The 21,225-nt window shown below is 36.6% G+C and overlaps 1 protein-coding gene across 2 annotated transcripts in view; it reads left to right on the top strand.

The window, feature by feature from the left end:
* The window catches only part of spn-E (tudor domain containing 9 protein spindle E), a 383,336-nt gene that overhangs the window by 278,810 nt on the left and 83,301 nt on the right, over nucleotides 1-21,225 (top strand). For both annotated transcript variants that reach the window (XM_081731120.1, XM_081731119.1), the window contains exons 19-21: nucleotides 1,134-1,271; nucleotides 10,490-10,630; nucleotides 12,413-12,555. In XM_081731120.1, coding sequence (XP_081587246.1) covers nucleotides 1,134-1,271; nucleotides 10,490-10,630; nucleotides 12,413-12,555 — 422 coding nt within the window. The remainder of the gene's footprint in view (nucleotides 1-1,133; nucleotides 1,272-10,489; nucleotides 10,631-12,412; nucleotides 12,556-21,225) is intronic.

Below are 21,225 nucleotides of genomic sequence, written 5' to 3'. Positions count from 1 at the left end.
GGGTTCCATAGGCCATAGAGTTAGTTAGTTAATGGAAAACAGTGGTGCTGCAGCTCTCAGCCAATTTATGCTTTTTACAGAAAAAGTTATTTTTAGATTGAAAGTACAAAAAAAGAAAAAAAAAAAAAAGAAACTATACTTCATCTGAGGCCTCATTTAGTATCGATCTTCGCAAAACTTGCTGGTCGCAACGCAACGCAAAAAAAACAACAAACAATTATACCTGCTATAATAATTATTGTCAACTAAAATGCAAATTTTACGCTGCGATAACGCAAACCGGTACGCAATAAGCTCCTTCATGCATTAGTACTATTCATAATAAGATTTTTATTCACTCTTTTTTTTTTTTTTCTTTGTCAACTTGTGACTGATTGCGAGCTCCTAAATTTTTCATAGTCTCTCTGTTTTATACCTTCTTACAAGACCGCGTCCTCTCGCGTTTGTTTCCCCAAACACCCGAAAGGCTTGCCTTTCGTCAGCATTTCACTTTCGTTGCTTCGTGTTGAATTTGTGTATTGCTCACGGTTTTTGTTGAATTTGTGTATTGCTCACGGTTTTCGTCTGCTAAGGATGACGGGAAAGCGATTGTCACCGACCCATTCTGAAGATTACATGAGAAAGGCAGATGGTTAGCGGCCCATAGCGTACAATGTGTTCTTGCAGAAGCTTTAATCTATTCTCGCGTGATGTTTAAACAGCGCATCATTAAATAAATCCATAATTCATTTTAATAAAATTAATTGTATGTGTCCAAAAGCAAGATTTCAGGCTGATATATAATTAAATGGATGGGCTAAGCCTTATAGTCATAATGGACACTACGTCCCTGCTTGTAACTATACAGTAGCAAATGTGCATTAGGAATGTGCATTCTATGTAAAATTTGTGTACATAAAATATCGTACTTAATTCCTTATGCGCAAGTATAACTTCTCTCATAAGTTAATACTGTAACGTACTAATAGCAGTATTATTTGTAACGTGTACTATTTACTTGAATTTTGTGTAAATGTTATTTAATTTTCTCCATTATATTTATATATATATATATATTTTATCACAAATTAAAATAATTTTTAATCTCTGAGACAGTATTATGTATTTCATACTTTTTCTTTCTTTCTTTTAAGGTGTACTCTGTGGTAAACAGTGTCATCTCATTGGAATTATATGTAAGCTCGAGAAAAAATGGAGAGGATGAAAACATTAATAAGTGGCTAATAGAAGAAAAGATAGCACAAGAGGCCAGGGAGAGCTACCTTTCTCAGGTATTATCTTGGCTACTCGTGAGAACTCCTCTGTAAACCAAGTGTTGATTTTAATAGATCAGTACAATAGATCTAAATAATAGAAGAATGCATTAAGTATTAAATGAACAAAAGTAGCCAAAAGAATTTGATAATACACCATGTCATAAGAAAGAAAGGGTGGCGGGAATCTCTGCAACTTCGATAACAGACGACACCAATAAGAGTGATGCTATCTTTCCAGATAATTAATGCATCAAGTCAGAGAAATGAGTAAGCTGTAAGCATTTGAAATCGAGAAGTGGGAGCGCCATAAGTACTCGAAATTCAGCAATAAAACATTTTTTTGTTTAGTCAGTCCCTAAAAACAGTTGGATTTAAGTATGACAATATAATGCCCAGAAATCTGAAATTATTATTATTTAGATAGTACTTTTCTAACAGTTTACTGGTGTAATTCTATTCTTCAATCATAAGTAATATTCTTAACACCAAACTTTACCAAAATCTTTTAACTAACGTAGCTAGGCGGGACCACCTAACCAGTAGAGCATGGTCAGAGTAGCCAATTCCTTTGTTCAATATAATATACTTGAAAGTAGGAATTGAGGTATTAAAAATACAAGGATAGGTTGGTAATCAGGATTAAGAATACTACGTACACAATAACTTCAGTAATTGTGATTTAAGTACACAAATATTCATTTGCACATGGGTCAATTCAAATAAAATCGACCAATGATGGTTGCTGACAACATTTAGTTTTTTTATTAATTTTTACCTAAGTTTGTACCACATTTAGGGAATTGAAAACGGGTATTCATTTATATTTTAGCGCACAGGTTTTGTCGTAGCGGCCATTTTGTATAGGCGCCTGAGCGTACATTGAACTTTTTAGTGCATTCCGTTAAGCGCTGTAACATTTTAGGTTTTAAACATAATGAGTTCAAACCAAAACCATATGAAAGAGAATGGAATGGACAATATTCTTTGTTCTGTGCACATTGAGACGTGTTTCAGAACGTTGAGAAAAGAAGCTCTGAACATTGAGGTTGGAATTTTGGAATGTACATTTTGAAACGAAATCAATAAGACTCACCTTCAATTCTTTGTCTGCATAGAGACTAGATAATAGACATCGTCTTAAACAATTGTCAGATCTGAGAACTATATACTTGATTTTTTTGGAAATTTTTAAACATTGCGAATTTTCGAAAATCGCGTATTTTCACCGTCAGATATCTCAGGAAGGATAGAAGTAAAAAATCCGAAAATGGCTAGTCCGTAGATGTCTTCCTCCATTTTGGGTGAAAGTGCACCCATTCCGACCTGCTATTATGTTTGTCCGTTGTCCAAGTCTTTGAAAATATAAAAACATACAAAAAATTCAAAACATAGAAAAATAAAAAATAAAAGCTCAAAACAACAAAAAGTTTTAAAAAACGCTCCTTTTGTTCCCTTCTCGTTCGACATTTTTTTCTTTTTCTGTCGACATGAATGGTTTTCTTTCATCTCCCTTGACCGCATCGGTCCACGCTGATCCTACAGTGAGGGCGTGCTTATGGGATAGCGAGGATTGTTTCCGAGGACCGCGGAACGAATGGGAAAAAGGACTTCAGAACTCTTCAGGACCTGAAACAGCGTATACCATCGTCACAGTTCAATACGAATTGCTTAAGCTAACATCCCCGGTCATGTTGTAATTTCCAAACTTCTGATCACCGCCAGCAACGCTTTAACAAGAAGAAAAGTGCTAAGAACATGCAAGTGATTGCTGATGCTTGGAAACACTTAATTTGGTTCTATGATTTCTCTTTCCCTTTATTTCCAACTCAAGCCTTGTTTGTGTGTGTGACAAATGCCCAAGAAAGCTTATGCTCCGAACTGTCTCGTCCTTACCGTGAAACATGGCCGCGGCTGTGTGATTCTGTAGGTCACAGTGTGCTGGACTTCCACTAGTCCTATGATAACGCTTAGAGAACGCCTTATTGTCAGTGATATGTAGATATATTGGGTGACTGCATTCACCTTTTGTCCAGATGTTTCCGGACAACGACGCAATTTCTTGTATGACCACTCACTAATTTACACTGTTGGAGCTCTGAGATGATGTTTCATGCACATCGGAATGAATTACAACTTTCCCTGGTCCTCCAAGTTCCCAAATCTTAACATTATAGAATACATGTGGCCATTTCTGGAGTTCAGAGTTCGGAAAAGAATGCTCCTCCATCCTCGCTGACAGAGCTGAGTGCTATACTACATAAAGAATCGGTTTTAACCGTTCAAGTTGGGATATTGATAGTAAATAAAATGTTATTCCATGTTCCGACTACCATTCCAACCTCTGTTTCTGGTATGTTACAGTATGACCTTGTGTTCCAAACTTTAAAGTTCCCAAGAAACCTAATTTCCAGTAATCTTCTAAAGATCAATAATCCTCTGAATTTCTTAAACAGAGATTTTTCAAATTCTAGTAACACGAAATATCATTGGAAAACTTATTTTATTATCTTTCGTATAAGATTTGAAATAGTTTTAACGTTAATTAGGTCAGTGCATTAAAATTCGCGATATGATGTAAAAGTTCTTTTTTCTTCTTATATTTAAGCTTCCAGAACTCTACAATTATATAACACAAGAAGCTAAAATTTGACGTAATATTCTATCGTGACAAAACCTCTGAATTTCCAGTTTCGTAGAAATTCCAGTTTTATTTATTGATCTCACGTTGAACGAGCCTACATGGAAATAATTTGGAAATTACAACATGAAATGACGAAGTCTTTTGCTCCAAAATAAGTATGCACGGGAGGAGGCCGAGGTTAATCCTGGCGTGATTCGTTCCACTTAGACGTTATGTTCATTCCCTGTGCTATTAGGCGTAGTTTCACAATAAACTTACATCCTCGTGTTGCAGGTTTTTTGCCGCGCATTGTACAAGTAGTACAGTATTTTGCGCATTATGAAGTTATTCGTAAAGAAATAATTTGCCACTACATTAATTGATCAGCATGAATTCAACTGCAACGACAACCGTAAATTACAAGATTATTAGGCTGGAAACATTCATGTAGTCTCGAAGACACAATGGGAAATTTTGCATTTTAAACGTCATTAAGTACATTGACTTACTTAAACTTCATATGTTATCTCACAGTCCATAGGATCACAAATTCTCTCTTAAATCTTAAACTCATAATGTAGTAGATAATCCTAAATAGAAAGAACTAACTAACCAAAACTTCTGTTCTTAGTCAATTGGATCCAGTTTTTACTTTGTATTCCTGTTAATGCGAGATCCATCTTAATACTTATGCGTGACCTCATATTTGCGCCCAGGTCTTTCTAGTGGTCCTTTTCCGATTAGGTTTCCAGTTAAAATTTTGAAAGCGTTCCTACTTTTTTCCGTTTTGGTTACATGACATGCTACAATAAAAAGGAATGGCTTGTTTAAAAATTACGTAGTACATATGTTATTCTATAATTATTATGTGGTGATCATTTGAGGTTAAGTTTCGTTTTAAAATAATTGAGCTAATGATGAAACAACACAGCTTCCTCGGGAATGTTGTTACCTTATTATTACAAAAAAAAATCTCGCTTTGCTAAAGAAAATATTTTCTGATATTAAAAAAAAAAAAAAAAAAAAAAACGAATGGAAGCTGTATTTTTTTTTTCCTACAAGTCACTATGTTCTTGGTAATTGGAAATCAAGCTCTACATCCAAAGTTATTTTGAAGAACACTAACGTTCCAATCAGGTAGTTCTTAAACCATTAGATGACTCATGAAAATGCAGTAAACAATCTGAGAACCATTTTCAACAATGGATAGTATAGACGATAGAACAACTGAGGACGTTCTGTCGTACGAATAAAAAACGTGAATATTAAACTCTTAATCTGTAAAAACTGCTAGTGCAAGTAATGTGTTCAAATATTGTTCACTAGACTACATAAATGTAGGTTTCTGTGACAGAATAACTGGCAAGAGCATTTACTTTTTAAGTTACATCTGTCGTTGCTGTAACTCATCTAGGAACTCATATATTACTGTTAACCCGTAAATACTTTGGTGAATTAAAAAAAAAAAAAAAAATACACTGCGGGGAAGTCTGATAAGAGCCCAATTGTTTTTTGTGTGATTTTTGCTGATTTCACGGCTAAGTCAGTATTCATCTGTTTCTTTCTCGTATTACAAAGTTACCAATATATATGAACTCGTTGAACAATTAAATACAAATCCGTTGAGAAGTTACTAGTGTCACGTTGAGAAATGTGAGGCAAGATAAGATTTTTTCACGAAAAAAAGACAGTAAATGTATTTTCTTTTCGCTTTTTTGTTTTCCTCTCCAGATGTAAAATGTGAAACTACACTGGAAATAACTGTTATTTCCTTCTTCCACATCGTCACTGTCATGTATTTTCCCAAAACAGAATTCGTCACTAGTGCTTGAGTGACCAATCTTTTTCAATTGATCTTCACTTACGTACGTTGCTTTCGGTTTCTTCGGTGTTTTTTTTTTTTTTTTTCCTTCCTTTCTTCCAACTGTCTTTAAGACTCTGAGCAGTCTCACTTATATTTAATCCTTGTCTTTGTCTTGACGTTTTCAAATAAATCTTAATCTCGTGTATACACACAAACAGATATATGTATAGTGTCACATATTTTACGTATAAAGATCGTGCAATATGTCATATTTTATATATAAAAATGATGCAATTTTATTCCCATTCGAAAATGATCTAGCCGTAGAAATTAACGCCTTCTCTAGGAAAATGGCAGCTGTTGTGTCGTTTTGAGAGTTCTGTGTATAAAACAGAAAACCTGAAAATATGTATTCAATTGAGGTTACAATCCACATTTAATAAAAGGTACTAACATGTGTACTCTGGTGGGGTATCTCAGACCCCAAGCAAGTCTTATTGCGAAAAGCCAGAGTACTTATTTTTGTTCCTATTTATACAATGATAGCTCATACCAAACTATGAGGGTACACAAGAAACCAGCATCATCTGTTGATCACCTTTAAATTTACAGAGGAGTATATGACAGGTGGGGTCTGTGAGAGCCCACCAGATTAGTTAAAGGAGGTTGATATACTTTTTATGTCTATATGTATATTCCTTTCTCCTCAGCATATTTAAGTGTTACAGTAGAGAAACGCTGGTTTCTGATCGTACGTAAATGTGGTTTCAAGCAATTAAAGTAACTTAAGAACAACTAGTATTAGAGAATGAAAATTAAACTGTGGTAATTTTTAGTGAAATATTAATAATTTTTGAGTGCCTTGAGTTGTGAAGCTAGCTTGAAGTCATTATAACCAGTTCAATGTCTTCGCTACCATTTTAACAGTAAAATATTAGCTTTTTCTGTTTCCACCATATTCCTATTTTTATTTCATGGAAGTAGATTTGATATATCTTTAATGCATCATGAACAAAATATTCCTTGTTAATATTAAAATCGATTAAAAGTGTTGATATGTTGCACTATACCATGAATATTGTCAGAGTACTTGAGCGTGTCAAAAATTTCTCCCTGTTTGTTGTGAATTACTAAAATAAGGCTGCGAATCAGATTATTTTTAATTCTTTGCGGATTTGTAATCATTTTGAACAACGTATTGACGATCGAAATTTAACCCTTTTGGTATCGTGAAACTATCAATTTGTATAATTGTAACGGGAAGTTACCTTTTGTATATCAATTGAAAGAAGCTTTTATGATTGTCTTGTGATAGTGGGGCATTTTCCCCTAAACTTTTAAAATTTAAGAAATAAAATTGCGAAAGCGAGCAATAATATTCAGATAGTATGCAGGTATATAACATGTCTAGTTTAAATATGTGCTTGATATATTAAGTATGTGGATGGTTCTAGTTATATATTTATATGTGCTTCTTATTTTTATTTTGGGAAAAGTTTAGAAAGGTCTAGAACTTGCAAATGAGGTCTAGCTCTTTTAAGGTGGGTATTTTGAAGTGTTATGATGCATTTTTGCCATACATATAGACTTTTGTGTTCTAAGTTACTTCACATCTTAAACACTCGCAAATAGCTTTTAATTACCCTTATGAAAAAAACAGGCACATGTACAGGCGCATGTAACACAAGCCCTTTATCCACCTGTGGGACAGGCACATGTGCAGGTGCCTGAAAATGACCCCAATTTGAACGCCATACACATGCATGTTGAGCAAACATGTACAGGGCATGAACAGGTATTACTGCACATGTGTTTGTACGGTAGATACCCTAATAGATCTACCATAAAAACGTATGTAAAGTGCCTGTCAACGAAGAAGACGTGCAAGTACAGCGACTGTACCAGTATAGAACATGTGATGTACGTGTCATGTACAGGTATAATATCTGTAACATGCATGCTGAACACAAGTTATATGCGTGTATGGTAAATAGTTTTTACCTGGTACATGTGAAAAGTACTTGCGAAATATGCATGTCAGATGTAAGAACTGCATGTAATGTATATATACATGTAAAAACCATACATGTGACATGCATGTTGCGGGTATGGAAAACATCTGCTGCTTGCATGTAACAGGTGGAGAACATGGAAAAAAACATACAGGTGACATGCATGTTACAGGTGGAGAATTTATAAAAATTGTGCATGTGACAGGTACATGCCACATGCATGTTACGGGTGTGGAAAACCTCTGCTACTTGCATGTAGCAGATGTAAAACATGTATAGTAACATGTAAGAAACATGTGTTCTGTTAATTATTCGCCATTTTGCAAACTGTTATTACCCTGCCACCTGGTGAGTCATAACGGAACCTGCAATGACAAACAAAACTTTATAGTATGCTCTTTCGATTGGTTATTAGTACAAATAGGTGGACATTAAATATTTGAAGTTATAATACTTTAAAACCTGGTGAATCATTTGTAATAACCCTGTATATATATAAATTATATATATATATATATATATATATATATATATATATATATGTGTGTGTGTGTGTGTGTGTGTGTGTGTGTGTGTGCTGTCTGGGTGCCAGACGTATAGACCAAAAGTAACCAAATTTTGGTCACGAGTACCTTGGTCCAGGCCCGAGACCAAGGAAGCTTTTTTTTTTTTTTTTTTTTCCTTTTTCAAATTCGAACGAGGGGTCACAGGGGACCAGCGATTTAGCAAGACATGTAAAAAGTCTAAAATGACCGATATTAGTGTCACACAGGGGCGTCATTTAGGAAGGGGGGGCAGGGAGGGGCTATTGAGATTTATATAGATTTTATCAATAGAATAGTAGTAAGTCAGCATAAAAACGCGAAATTTTAGTTATATCAAGGGCTCTTGCCCCCTTTCCTCTGCCAAGCCAAATCTGAAATAACGCTCCTTGTGTCACATCCATAGTTCTCGGGGTGGGTAAGATCAATGGTGAAATTTACGGGAATCAGCATCCAAAAAAGTAGGTTTGTTTTCTTCTCTTCATCCTGTATTCAACCGAAGGTGTAGAAATCAAGTTTCCGATTTTATCATTGAAAAAAAAAAAAAAAAAAAAAATAGCGACAGATTTGTTTTCGGAAATTGATTCAGCATCTGAAGAAAATATACTATCTCCAAACGTATCTATAAACATCGGAAATTGTAAAAGTTTGCTACTTCTGGTTTCGATATAAATCTCTATAGAGCAAAAATGGTAAGAGATAGCTGGACATGACCTTTTAATATCAATTTATTGTTCCAACAGTAAGTCTCATCTCTGACCTTATCCATCTATTGAAATCGAAAAGCGTATGTCTACGATTTCCGATGTGAATATTGAATTTGCATATTTTGGAAGTCTACATGAGTCTACGTGAGTCACTTTGAAACGAAACTCACTTGTTACTATCATAAATCTTCAACCTGCATGTATGTAACTAAAGAGGTATTTCTCATTGGTAGAATGTTAGCTTGGCATTCAGAAGGTTCTAATATCGATTCTAGCGCGCGGCGTTTGATGGCCAGTCGATTCTAGCGTGCGGCTGCAGTTACCCAGTTACACCAGGTGAATAAAGGAATGGTAGGATACTTTACAACACAGGGCCTGACCACTGCCGTACCAGTTACCTCCCCTATCCGGATCTGTAACTTAGGTGTCGAAGATCACAAAATAATTTGTCAAGTGCATGCTTCTTACATGTTTACGTTTATTTGTACAGGTGCTGTATATTGAATGCTTTTAATTTCGGACTTTTGCATGCTAGTGTACACATTATCGTATCCTTTTATCCATTTGCATGTACTTTCCAGGTGTTTTACATGTATATGGTAAGTACCTGGGCATAGGGGGAAATCTTGCATGCCACAGTATGCATGTGGCATGTAGTTTCCGATACATAGTGATTTACCTGTCTTATATTCCCTGTACATGTACGCTTTATCTACGTCTGCTAGGTACAATACATGCACCTGTGATATTCATTTTCCGTGGATGCATGTTCCTTACCTGTTTTCATTTATATGTACAGGAATTGTACATTCCATGTTTTTCACTCCTAACTTACGCATGTAAACATGTAATTTACATTGCATTTTTTCTATCATTCTGCAGGTACTTTGCATGTGCTTTACATGTACATGTCAAGTACATGGGCATAAGAGGAAAAACTAGCATTTCCCATGGATGTGACTGATAGATTACAGGCACATGCCATCAATTTGAATCATGTTTTTGAACATACCTATTGCGTTTGTATGTTCCAGGTATATTACATGGACCTGTACTATGCATGTACCTTGGTACTATGCATGTACATTACATGTCTCCTTAATATGTACAGATACTTTTCATTACATGTTTGAGAACTTCTGACATTGAACACCATCTACACATGTATCACATGTTTATAGCCACAGGTAGATTCACCTGTCAGTGAGAAACTAACATGCTTTTAACAGCTACAGGCGCCTGTATAGTACCTGTTAAAGTCACATGTACCTGTACATGCACAGAACATTGCCTGGAATTTGACACATTTTCATATGGGTAGTGGTAGTTCCATTAGTATAAATATACGATTGATTTGGACCCAGGTTGCATGGTCACGAAATTGCATTAGAGCTCTGACATGGTTATTTTTGTAGGTAAATGACCTAATTTGTGTATTTCTAGTTAAATTATTGTTGATAATGAATTAGAAATCAGTTTCCCAGTTGTTTGTTTTATGCTGTACTATATTACGTCAAACATTTGTCTAATTCCTTGTTAAATTTTCAGCGAAATCATACATTTCGAGAACAGTATCATGAATTAACACCCGAACAAAGAAAGGTGTACGAGCAAGAGCAAATAGCCCCTGAACATGTTCATGGAGACTTGGATCCCGAGCCACCCTCTAGGAAGGAGTGTAAAATATCGGTAAGAATTTTGTTAGTTGCTATAACAATTTTGGAAAAATAAAAAGACAAAAAAGTGTGTTCGAAATTGGTATTCAAAATAATGGTAAATAAAACATTACACAAACCGCAAACAGTACAGCAGATTTAATTTTGTTTCAAGGAGTAGAACTCATCTTGATGAAGTGGGTGGCACTGGGAGGGCGGCTTCATTTACTATTTATTAATTGTATGTCATTTGTTTGTATGTTGCTTGCCAGACTTACCCCTCCTACAAATGAGATAAATGTACATTCATTCTCACCTGCTGTTGTGTTTCTTCAGGTTTGTGATGTCCGTTGTACTGTCGAACACACAACAAAAATAACTAAATACTAATTAAAATAAAGAAAATACGCTCGTTTTCATTGTTGTGTAAGTTTGGACGATAAGGGCTATCTGATAATTTTTTCAGGTTTTCTTTTTGTTTGGCTTCTTTTACCTTCTGGAGCTATGAGGTTTTGTAAACGAACGGATTCTTCGTTGCACTATACGTTGCTCATGCTGATCCTGCGGTGAGGAGATGTAGGTGGGGTTGCTGAGCATTAATGGTAAACAGGTGTGGGCGCCGGTCTTTTAGGTCCACTTAATGGCAGTCTCGATTATCACAAGCGTCAGAGGTCCACTTAATGGCAGTCTCGATTATCACAAGCGTCAGATTCAAAGTGCTTTCATTTTGGTGCTGTATTCTCCTTACTTCCATTTGGAGAAGGCTTATGACGCAACTTGGTGTTACGGAATCTTAAAATCAACCTTTACAGGTTTTGTGGCCATGTGTCTTAGTTCATACGAAACTATCTGGATTTCCATTATTTTAGGGTACGTGTAAATTCTAGTCTGTCAAAACATTTTCTGCGAGGAAACAGTATCGCTCAAGACAGTGTTCTTAATGTCACACAACTTGCTTCGCCGAAAACAGTGTTCTGTCGCAAATCTGGGCTCTTCTCGGTGGTAGACTCTAGTTGGTGATCTTATTTTCTCTCTCATGTTACCTGCACTACCCGTCACCATACCATTACATTGACATTTGCTACTCGATGCATACAATAGTCACATTTTTCACTGAGAAAAGCTAGTGTGTACGTATTTGTAGGCTGGCAGTGCACTTAGGGTGAAGACTTTTATGCAACCTCGTTTCCCTGTATCGTAATTTGATGAGCTTTCATTCAAGATTAGAGAAAATCTCACTTTCAAGACGGTATGATGAAAAAACCTAACGCACAAAATGATTTTAAAATTGTTTAAAATCAGCTTTTTTGCCATTTTTTTTTATGAATTTAGACAGATACAAAATTGATCATAAGCTTTAGAATCACATATATACAATATTATATACAGTCATCAAACATGCAAGGAAGTCAATTATTCACTATAATGTCAGTAGACAGGATGAATCTGTGGGAGGTTGCCCTTCTTGCGGCAGGAGTCATACAAATCTTACGAAACTTTGATCGCACGCCCACACCACTGGTTGCTTCGGGCAATGTTAATTGGAGATTCATCTTTCAGGTGGGTTTTCAAGCATTTGAGACCTGTTGGGTAGTCACTCAGAGCTGCAGATAGTTCATCAACATCTTCAGCATGAAACAATTGAATGCTGAACCAATAGTCAGTCCATAAGTAGGTAGTTTGCGTGTATATCCATTAATGTAACTTTTTATTCTCTCCACGGATGTAGGTTGATCTGCATGATCAATTACGTGAAGGTCTTTTACTTGTGTATCCAGTTAATGTATTTTTTTTTTTATTCTTTCCACGGATGTAGGTTGATCTGCGTGGTCCATTTAGTCCACTTGAAATGAAGGTCTATAGTCTTTCGAGAGCTGGAGCTTGCAAAGACATTATGATAGAATGGAATTCTGTAAATTCTGTTTTGCTTGATACAGATCCACAAGATCCACATGAAAGGTAAGTTTTGACGTGAAAACTGTCTAACCAAGCGTCTATTTTTGTTTCTTTTGAAATGAATGTGTGAACATTCTTGTTTCCGAAAGCATAAAAATTTTACCGGTGGATTAGGAAAATTCATAAGCGTGTTATCCCACGTATTCAATTACCTAGAAATTGCAAATAACTAGAAGTTGAATTAGCAGGTATTTTCACAGTTTTTGAGATATTTTGAAATAATTTTGCGTAAAGAAAGGTTGTCATATTATAAAAATAAGCTTTACTTAAAATAAAATGAGACTTAACTGGAAGAGGAGAAATGTGCATCTCAAACAAGGTAACTCGATCACTATGTGTATAAGTTTTCGCAATTTATTGTATCTCAATTTGTCATTTTAATTTCAAGAATTAAGTATGCATACATTTAAAATATCTGATGTCCTTGTATTACCAAGGCTACGTTTTGTTGCAGTAGAAGTAAACCTTAGATTTTGGCCGTGAGTTAAATCTTAATCGTGAACTATTAGCCATTATGTTATCGCATTCCATGGATTCAGTAAGACAATAGAATAAGCAGTCCAAAAAATATAACAGGAAGTCTTCTCAAGAATGTACCGCTTAGTACTGAAACATGGTGTGAAATTGATAACTGTAACTAATATGTAACTACTGACAAAAACTGAGAGAGAAGGTGACTTATCGTTGTTTGTGATTTGGAGTTTAGCGTCCCTTTCAGCATCGGATCTGATGATCTCTACGTCTTAACGTGGACTTCAAACAACTTGAGCTTCTATTGTGAATTTATTCTGGTCTCTCGTACTGAAAGCGCATATGGTATTCATATAGCACACAGGATTTCATGCTACTGTCAGAAATCACATGAAATAATGTACAGGAGATAAGGAATCTGAAAGAGATTCAGGAGCAAGTATAGGCAAAGCACATGCAAACAAAATATCAATGTAGATAAATTAATGTATTTCAAGTAAAATACTGTAAATAGTGGTCAAACCCGTGCTTAGCTTCTTGTGTCGCTCTTGCCTTCGTTACTCAGGGCTCTATGCAAACAATCTAGTTCAACAGCCAAAATGGTTGTACCTTCTTACAGTAAACCTCCAACTAGGAATGAAACATTGCTTATAAAATACAATTTTCAAAGTACTGTAAGTGTCAGTTTTACCAAAAAGTACGATATGCATGGTATTTTTCTCTTGGTACATCTATTCTTTATCTACACATTTAAGAAACTTATTTATTTAGATACCAAAGATGTAGGTGAAATATTGACATAGAAACACAATTAGAAAATTTCATCATATTATGCAATTGTACGTAAAGAAAGCTCGCACCGAGCATATGAAACGAGTACATGATACTATGCGGTACTTTGAATGGAATAGTTCAGTATTGTGAACAAGTAAAAAACAGAAAATGGAGATATAAAGATGCAATAGTAAAGTGACCATAAGGAAATTGTGGTTCGCAATAAAGACAAGTTGTAAGTAGGAAAGCACATTCAAACACGAGGTAGCGTCTGTATTCAATAGTGACTTGTATAATATACGAGTTCCTATTTGTATAGTATGTAGAATCTTACCTATAATGTGATTGCGTATAGCGCCTGCCCTTACGCTTGAGGTATCGGCCTCTTAATGCTACTTACTTCCTTGTGTTTTCCGGCTCCTACATTCTCTGAGGATCACAGAACGAACACCTTGTATAAGCTTGGCTAGTGAAAGTAAACATTTGTAAGTGGATAATATTCATGCTTGCACCCATATTGGAAATCCGTGCATTTGGTGAGCAGAAGAAGTTGACGCGAAAGTCTCGTAAACGAAATAAACTAGTGACATTTCGAAAATAAATATCGTCATGCATCTACAAATCATTTTGACCAAGAAACGTGATTTTAATCGTAATTGTCTGGTGATTTCCGGATCCTTAATCAGCACATCTTTCTGCATTGTTTTTGAGCTGCTTTTCTCATTTTGAGCTATTGAAAATGCTCGCGAACTCTATAAATATTTTTCTTCGTCTTTTCTCGCGAAGGACGATTATAATTTAATCCTAACAGTTCGAGTATTTTTATATAAAACTGCCAATAATTTCCTTTTTGTAGGCTACTAAAATTTCTAAAACCACCACCACTGTAGTCAGGCAAGTTTGCATATCGATACACGATTATTGAAATCAGATGTGTTACAAACTTTATTATGACATTATTGTCACTAGTCTGTATAGAAGTCATCGATTTCAAGTTTTAGCGTGAACAAGAAAGAATTAAATGCTACTTACGAAAAGACGAGTAACGAGGAAGTCGAAGTCGTTAGCGACTCACGACTGATCCAGAATAAGCGCCCTTGCTGTGATGATAAAAGCCTGCTGTTACGTCATACATCGGCGAGTTGTAAATGGCTTGACTAGTTGTTCCTCCCAAAGCTTCAGCTCGTTGTATGCTATAGGTTAAATTCGTGATTAATTAAGAGTTCTAATCGTTTAGTTTAACTTCCTTTTCAGTTTTCCCAACTAATTTGTGGTTACACGAATATTAATGCTCAGATATAAAAATGATTACGTCCTGTTAGTGGTAGAATGCTTCATCTGGGTTGGCGGTAAAGCTTGTTAAAATTGCAGTGACTAAAGGTAAACAGTAACGACTGTGTGTAGTTTACATATTGTGTACAGGTTGCGTAGTTATTAAATTATATTGTGCTTGACACGAAATAAATACTCTTAGATTTTATATAAGGAATTACAATCTTACATTTAATACGCCCTTGTCTTAATGACAAAAGGCATAACACGTTCATGCAATGAATATGCATTTTCAAATAAAGGCAGCCAGCGGACGTAGCGGAGCGGCGACTGTTAATTATTAGGAATTAGCACTACCCACAGACAGATGATTTTATATTATAAATAGATATATTCCTTAAATTATTCATTAATAATAATTCGACATTCTTATTTAGTGAAACTTTTTACAGTGACCACCCTCTTAGTGACCAATTGTTCCACGAACCGATGTGAAAATCTCGTGTATATGTTTACGAGGGGCATTCTGAAAATAAGTTTCGCCATTTTTTTTCCCACAAGGAAGCTGTTTTACAAAGTGAAAGCGTACATTGCCATAACAAAGGACAGTCTTTCCTGAAGTTGCGACTGGAGGGGCGAGAGCAGAGGAGCATTGGCGCACAACCAGTGCAAAAAAATAGAGATAAGTAGCAGACCGGCGTGTCCGAGCTCAATCGAGTTTAAACCAGTATGGTAGAAAGACGTGTGCTGGAAACGTAGTCACAAATCGAAGTGCATGCTGTCGTGCGCTATGAACGGACGCGTAGGACTACTGTTTCAGATATTCATCAACTCCTACAGCGCGCAAATGGAGACGTACAAGTGGTTGGGTGCTTGTGTGCAATGTTTAGTAAAAGAAACCAGTGTGTGGAAGATGTAGACAAATCTGGACGCCCCTTCACGTCCAGAACTGCAAGAAAGGTCGGCACAGTACAGGAAATGGTGTTAACCAACAGGCGCATAATTGTCTGATGTCACATCCACATTAGGTATTGGACGTGCTTAAGCCTACTCCATGTTTCACGATTTGTTGGGATACCGGAAGGTGTCGGCAAGATGGGAACCAGAGTCCTCACCCCCTGATCACAAGATTACACGAACGGGAATAAGTATCGAACATCTGATGCGGTACGAACACGAGGACTGTATCTTCCTCTTCAGGATTATCACAGCCAGTGCGACCTGGTTCCATATCTTCACTTCAAAGATTAAGGCAGCCTCAATGATGGGGAAACATTTCAGCTGAGCCCTCACGAAAAATTGCAAAGTGTCTCAATCCGCAGAGATTATTATGCTGATAGTGTTCTGAGGCGCGGATGTCATACTGCTTGATTCCTCACTGCAGTGACCGTCAATACTGAACGCCATTGCCACACAGTAAGCCAGCTGAAGTCTGCCATTCAACACAAGAGATATGGCCCTTGAATCGAGGTGGTTTTGTTTTTGGACGACAATGCAGGATCACACACAGTAAAGAACACTGCAGAACATATTCATTACTAGGATGGAAGAGATTAAACCACACGGGTTACAGCTTCGATCTTGCCTACCAGACTTCCATCTTTTTCCTACGTTGAAATAAGAACTATCAGGACATCACTTCGGAAGCAACGAAGAAGTGCAACAGGCTATGAAGAACTCCCTTAAATCTTTGGGCACCGATTTTTACCAGGAGGGTTTCTTGAAGTTTATTTCAGAGCATGACAAATGTACGCATGTCTGTGGTAACTATGTTAAAAAGAGCCAAAAGATTGTATTTTGTTTTAACTTTTTCTTCTTTTTGCAATAAAGCTTCCTTGTAAAAAAATATTACGGAAGTTACTTTCTCAGTGTTCTTCGTATTTTAAAGCTCTATTTCTTGCCGTAGTCACTGGACAATGGAAGAAAACCATGTAGTCACTTAAGCTGCCGCTGTTTGCTTCTATCTGAGGAATAAGTTTAACAACTTGCATTGCAGAATCAAAATATTACGTAGTATGACCTTCCCCAGCTTGTCGCTTTTGAGAGTTGAGGTTTTCTGTACTGGTTAATTCAATAAAAACAGTTAGAACTAAATACAGAGCTCTCTTGTGACTATATGATTAGCACATGCGCCTTCGGCGTGGGACATCCAGTTGGAGGTCATGTGGTTTGAATGCTACGGCTAGCTCTAGGTCCACCTTCATATAACCTTGCTGCTGAAAGAAACATTAAACATCAAACCAACCAAAAACTGAGGACAGGGGTTTAACGAGGTGCAGTAGATAGGTTTCTTATCCATATTCTAAAATGCCTTGCAGTAGATAAAAAATGGTGTTGAGCAAAGGCAGCCTAACCTAATATAACCTAACCCCTGCTGAGCACTCTTTCTGGTACCATCTTGTAACCAGCCCTTCTCTTTGTTTTATTATGCTGAGCGGGGGTGTACTGTTATAAGAGGAGCGACGTGGATAGGAGTACGAAGAGAAATGCTGGAGAACGAAGAGAAAAGAAGGAAGGAGAGCATAGAGAAATTCTACAGACAGTTAGATAAGAACGGTTACTTCAAGAAGTTAGAGAAGGAAGAAGAACGCAGGAAGAGGAAGAAAGAAGAATGAAGAGGATGAGAGTGGAAAATGGCTTAGAATGAAAGAAAGTATAAAACAACATAAAGATGATGTGAGGAGGAAGAAAGATACCAATGCCATATACCAGCGTTTCCCAACCTTTTTCAACTTGCGGCACACTACAGGTGTTACTTGGATTCTCGCGGCACACTGACAGATATTATTATTTGTAAATATAAAACACAGCGGTATTTTTCTTTGATTATTGATCTCCTTCTCACAGAGAAGAAAACTCTTATCACTGGTTTTTCCCCGTGGTAAATCATTATGCTTATTTTTCATCCTAATTTAAAAATAGAAAACAATTGCAATGAAATGTTGGACTCAGGTTTTTAAAAATACGCTTTCTTTTTAGAAACGTATCCAATCTTTTACTAAGAAGGAAGATCACTAAATAACGGACGAACAAACAAATCTCTTTTACTCTTAAAACACAAATGTAGGTAATTTGTCGAAAGGATTGAATGATATTTTAAATTTAAAAGTTACGAAATAGTCTGCAACAATAAAGAAGCAATAATGATCATAACAATGATAACAAATACTTTTTTCAACATTAGAAATGTACAGAACAGTAACCCGGTATGAAACTTAAAATTGTAGATTCATAGTAGAGGTTCATAGTAATGTGAAATACAAATATACATTTTGCCCTACGTTTTGCAATTTGATTGCTATAAAATTAATAATTTTGTTTCCATTCCTCGCGGCACACTAGCGGCCCATTTACGGCACACCAGTATGCCGCGGCACACCGGTTGGGAAACGCTGCCATATACAAACATGTTAAAGAGACTAATCACGGAATTAATTGGAATAAGACGGAAGTATTAGAGATGGAGAAAAGAATAATAATAAGGAAGTGGAAAGAAGCAGATTGGATAAAGAAGGTAGGAAGAGAGAAACTGATAAACTGGACAGGGGCTTACCTATTAATGAATTATGGCAAGGAAGTTTGGATAGCGTAGACAAGAAGAAAATAAAAAAGGCCCTTACAAGAACCAAAAATGGCGGAACGTGATTAGTCGGAAAGTGAACACGGAGGCTTATTTGGTAAAATGAGTACTCGTATTCTGATAACTTGAAATTCAAATCTATTATTTCTATTACGAAAAGTAATATCAATAAATAGGGAATATACAAAAAGTTGTGCATGGGTTAGAAAGTATCTTTAGTGACAAACCAAAGAAAGACACTGACATAAAATAAAACATGAGCGAAAAGCACCTGCTAATGTGTGATGTTGACCAGTGCTTCCCTTACCAACCCTTATCCTGGTGTGGACCCTTACTAGCCAATTCCACGAAGGGCTTTCCAAGCATGGTCCATGATATTTTTCATGGCGTTCTACCGCCTATTCGCTAACGGGAGACCACTTATTGATTTTGGTATAATTTTATACTTTTAGTATTCCTTTTTGCACAATGCCCAGAACTTCACGATACCTCTAGCATCAGGTACTTCAGGAGTATTTTTACGCTTCGCGACGAAATCAATCCCTTCATTAATGTTGACGTCAATCATATATCGTGCCTAATAACACGTCACCATATCAGGTTAAAACAAAATTTCTTGTTGCTGCTGTGGTACCTTGCAATGGGGGAAGCAATTTGCGCTACACACATTCTTTGACATAAATTGCGGCTGTCGTAGTACCCTCTAAAATGAATAGTTTGGAAACATTTCCCCAGTCATTAGTGCCAGATGAGAAAACGCTTAGGGAACCTTGTCTTTTTCTTGTGTATGTGATCAACGGGCACTTGTATACGGTCCACAGAATGATGAAATACCCTACATGAGTCATTTTGAAGGACCAACAGGGACGTACGTCTTATAAGGAATGAAAACTTTTCGCAGACATTTTTGGTGCTGTCATCGACATGCTGTTTTTCGCGCGTCTCTTGATCTGCACTTTGCTTGGGCACAACATTTTTGTCCTTGCAGTCGCTCCGACAGTGTGCATTTTAATGTGACTGATGGTTGAGGCGGGCAGTCCAGGCAATTCAGCTACAGCGCGAACTGAAATTCTGGTGAACAATCGGCGCACCTGATTAGCAAAGCGATCGGTTATCTTCCGTGTCACGGCGTTGCAGTTGCTCAGTGCGTTAGTAGTATTTTGCGTATGACCTGGTAATCTGGCTTCCTTCACGAAGTGGACAATCACATTCTCTTGACTCCAACCACGTACGTTCTTACTGAGACGCAACACTCACTTCGCGAAGTCTTCATTTGCTGCCCACCTCATTTCCACTAGTTTCCCTCTTGGTGTCTTATACTGACCGCAGTTGTGCATATTACGGGAAGTGCTCTGACCAATTACACATCATGTCGTACCTTTCATTGAGCTTATAGGGGGCTCTGGTAACTGCGCGCTCGACTTCTTGGACATGCCTTATTTGATGCCCTAGAAAATATATTGTTTATATCAAAGTTGAAATCGTGTATTTTGTATGTATACGCGTTCTTTACGCTGTAATAGAAAAGAAGAACGAAATTTCTGATTTAATACACTTGAGACGTTTTATAGCCTCTTCATAGCGAAAAGGAAATATGTGAATGTCTGTCCGTTTGTTTGTCTTTTAGCTGCGATGTAGTACATTTGCTTTGAGACAATACCGTTCAACGTTAGTAAATCAAATTTTAAACTTAGTTTTTATAAAGTATCGAATTCTCTTCCTACCCACCAAAAATAATAGTGGGTGGGAAGGGTGAAAATAGAAAATTGCTATTTTGTTAACGATTCGAACCATTTTGTTTGTTTATATACCAATATTTCAGTAACGACTATAATATGATGTGTTTTTTTTTCTTGAAGAAAGGAATTACTCTTGGGATTGGGTTCTTTTCAGACTTTTTGCAAAATCAAAAACTGTTCAAGCTATTTTGTTCGTGTTTCATAATTAAATGTTTCAGTGAAAGCCCTACTAAATGGCCTAAGTTATTTCTCACAGGGAAAGATCTACAAGGGTAATTTGTTCTTGGGGTGGGTTCTCTTCGGATGATTGTCCGAAAAGTCTGTAAATGTTGTTTATATTTTGTAAATGTTGCCTTCACATAAATCAGTTTAAGAAATAGGAGCGACTGAGTTTATTGCGGTGATCCGTACCTTTTATTTGAGTTGAGTTGATCTACTTCCACAGTTAGTCTTTCCTCATTCGTTTCACAGCTATTGTGACAAACCTCTTCGATGTTCTGTTATCCCTGTCACAGGCTTCCCTTCTCTCCATTATTATTTATTTTATTTATTTATGACTTCTTTTACGTGGCGATGCCTTGCCTTCTTATTACTCCTTGCCGATGTTTTTTTTTAAATGATTTCCGTAGATCGTCATTACCTTGGGCATCTTTCTTTGTGACATATCTAACACATGATCACCTTGGATACACTTTCGCCCACTAGCCACACACACACAATTTGGCTTCTTTGAAATTAAGAGATGACTCCCATTTTGCATCACTATTTTCTGCGTGTTTCAAGCCATGCTTCCGTCCTATCCCACCTGACTTACTGTAGACGATCACTTAACACACC

Source organism: Thermobia domestica, chromosome 11, assembly GCF_964235325.1.
Source record: "Thermobia domestica chromosome 11, izTheDome1.hap1.1, whole genome shotgun sequence".
NCBI classification, from domain to species: Eukaryota; Metazoa; Arthropoda; class Insecta; order Zygentoma; family Lepismatidae; genus Thermobia; species Thermobia domestica.
Note: the sequence above shows the minus strand (reverse complement) of the source record. Positions and strands in the feature narration are given on the sequence as shown.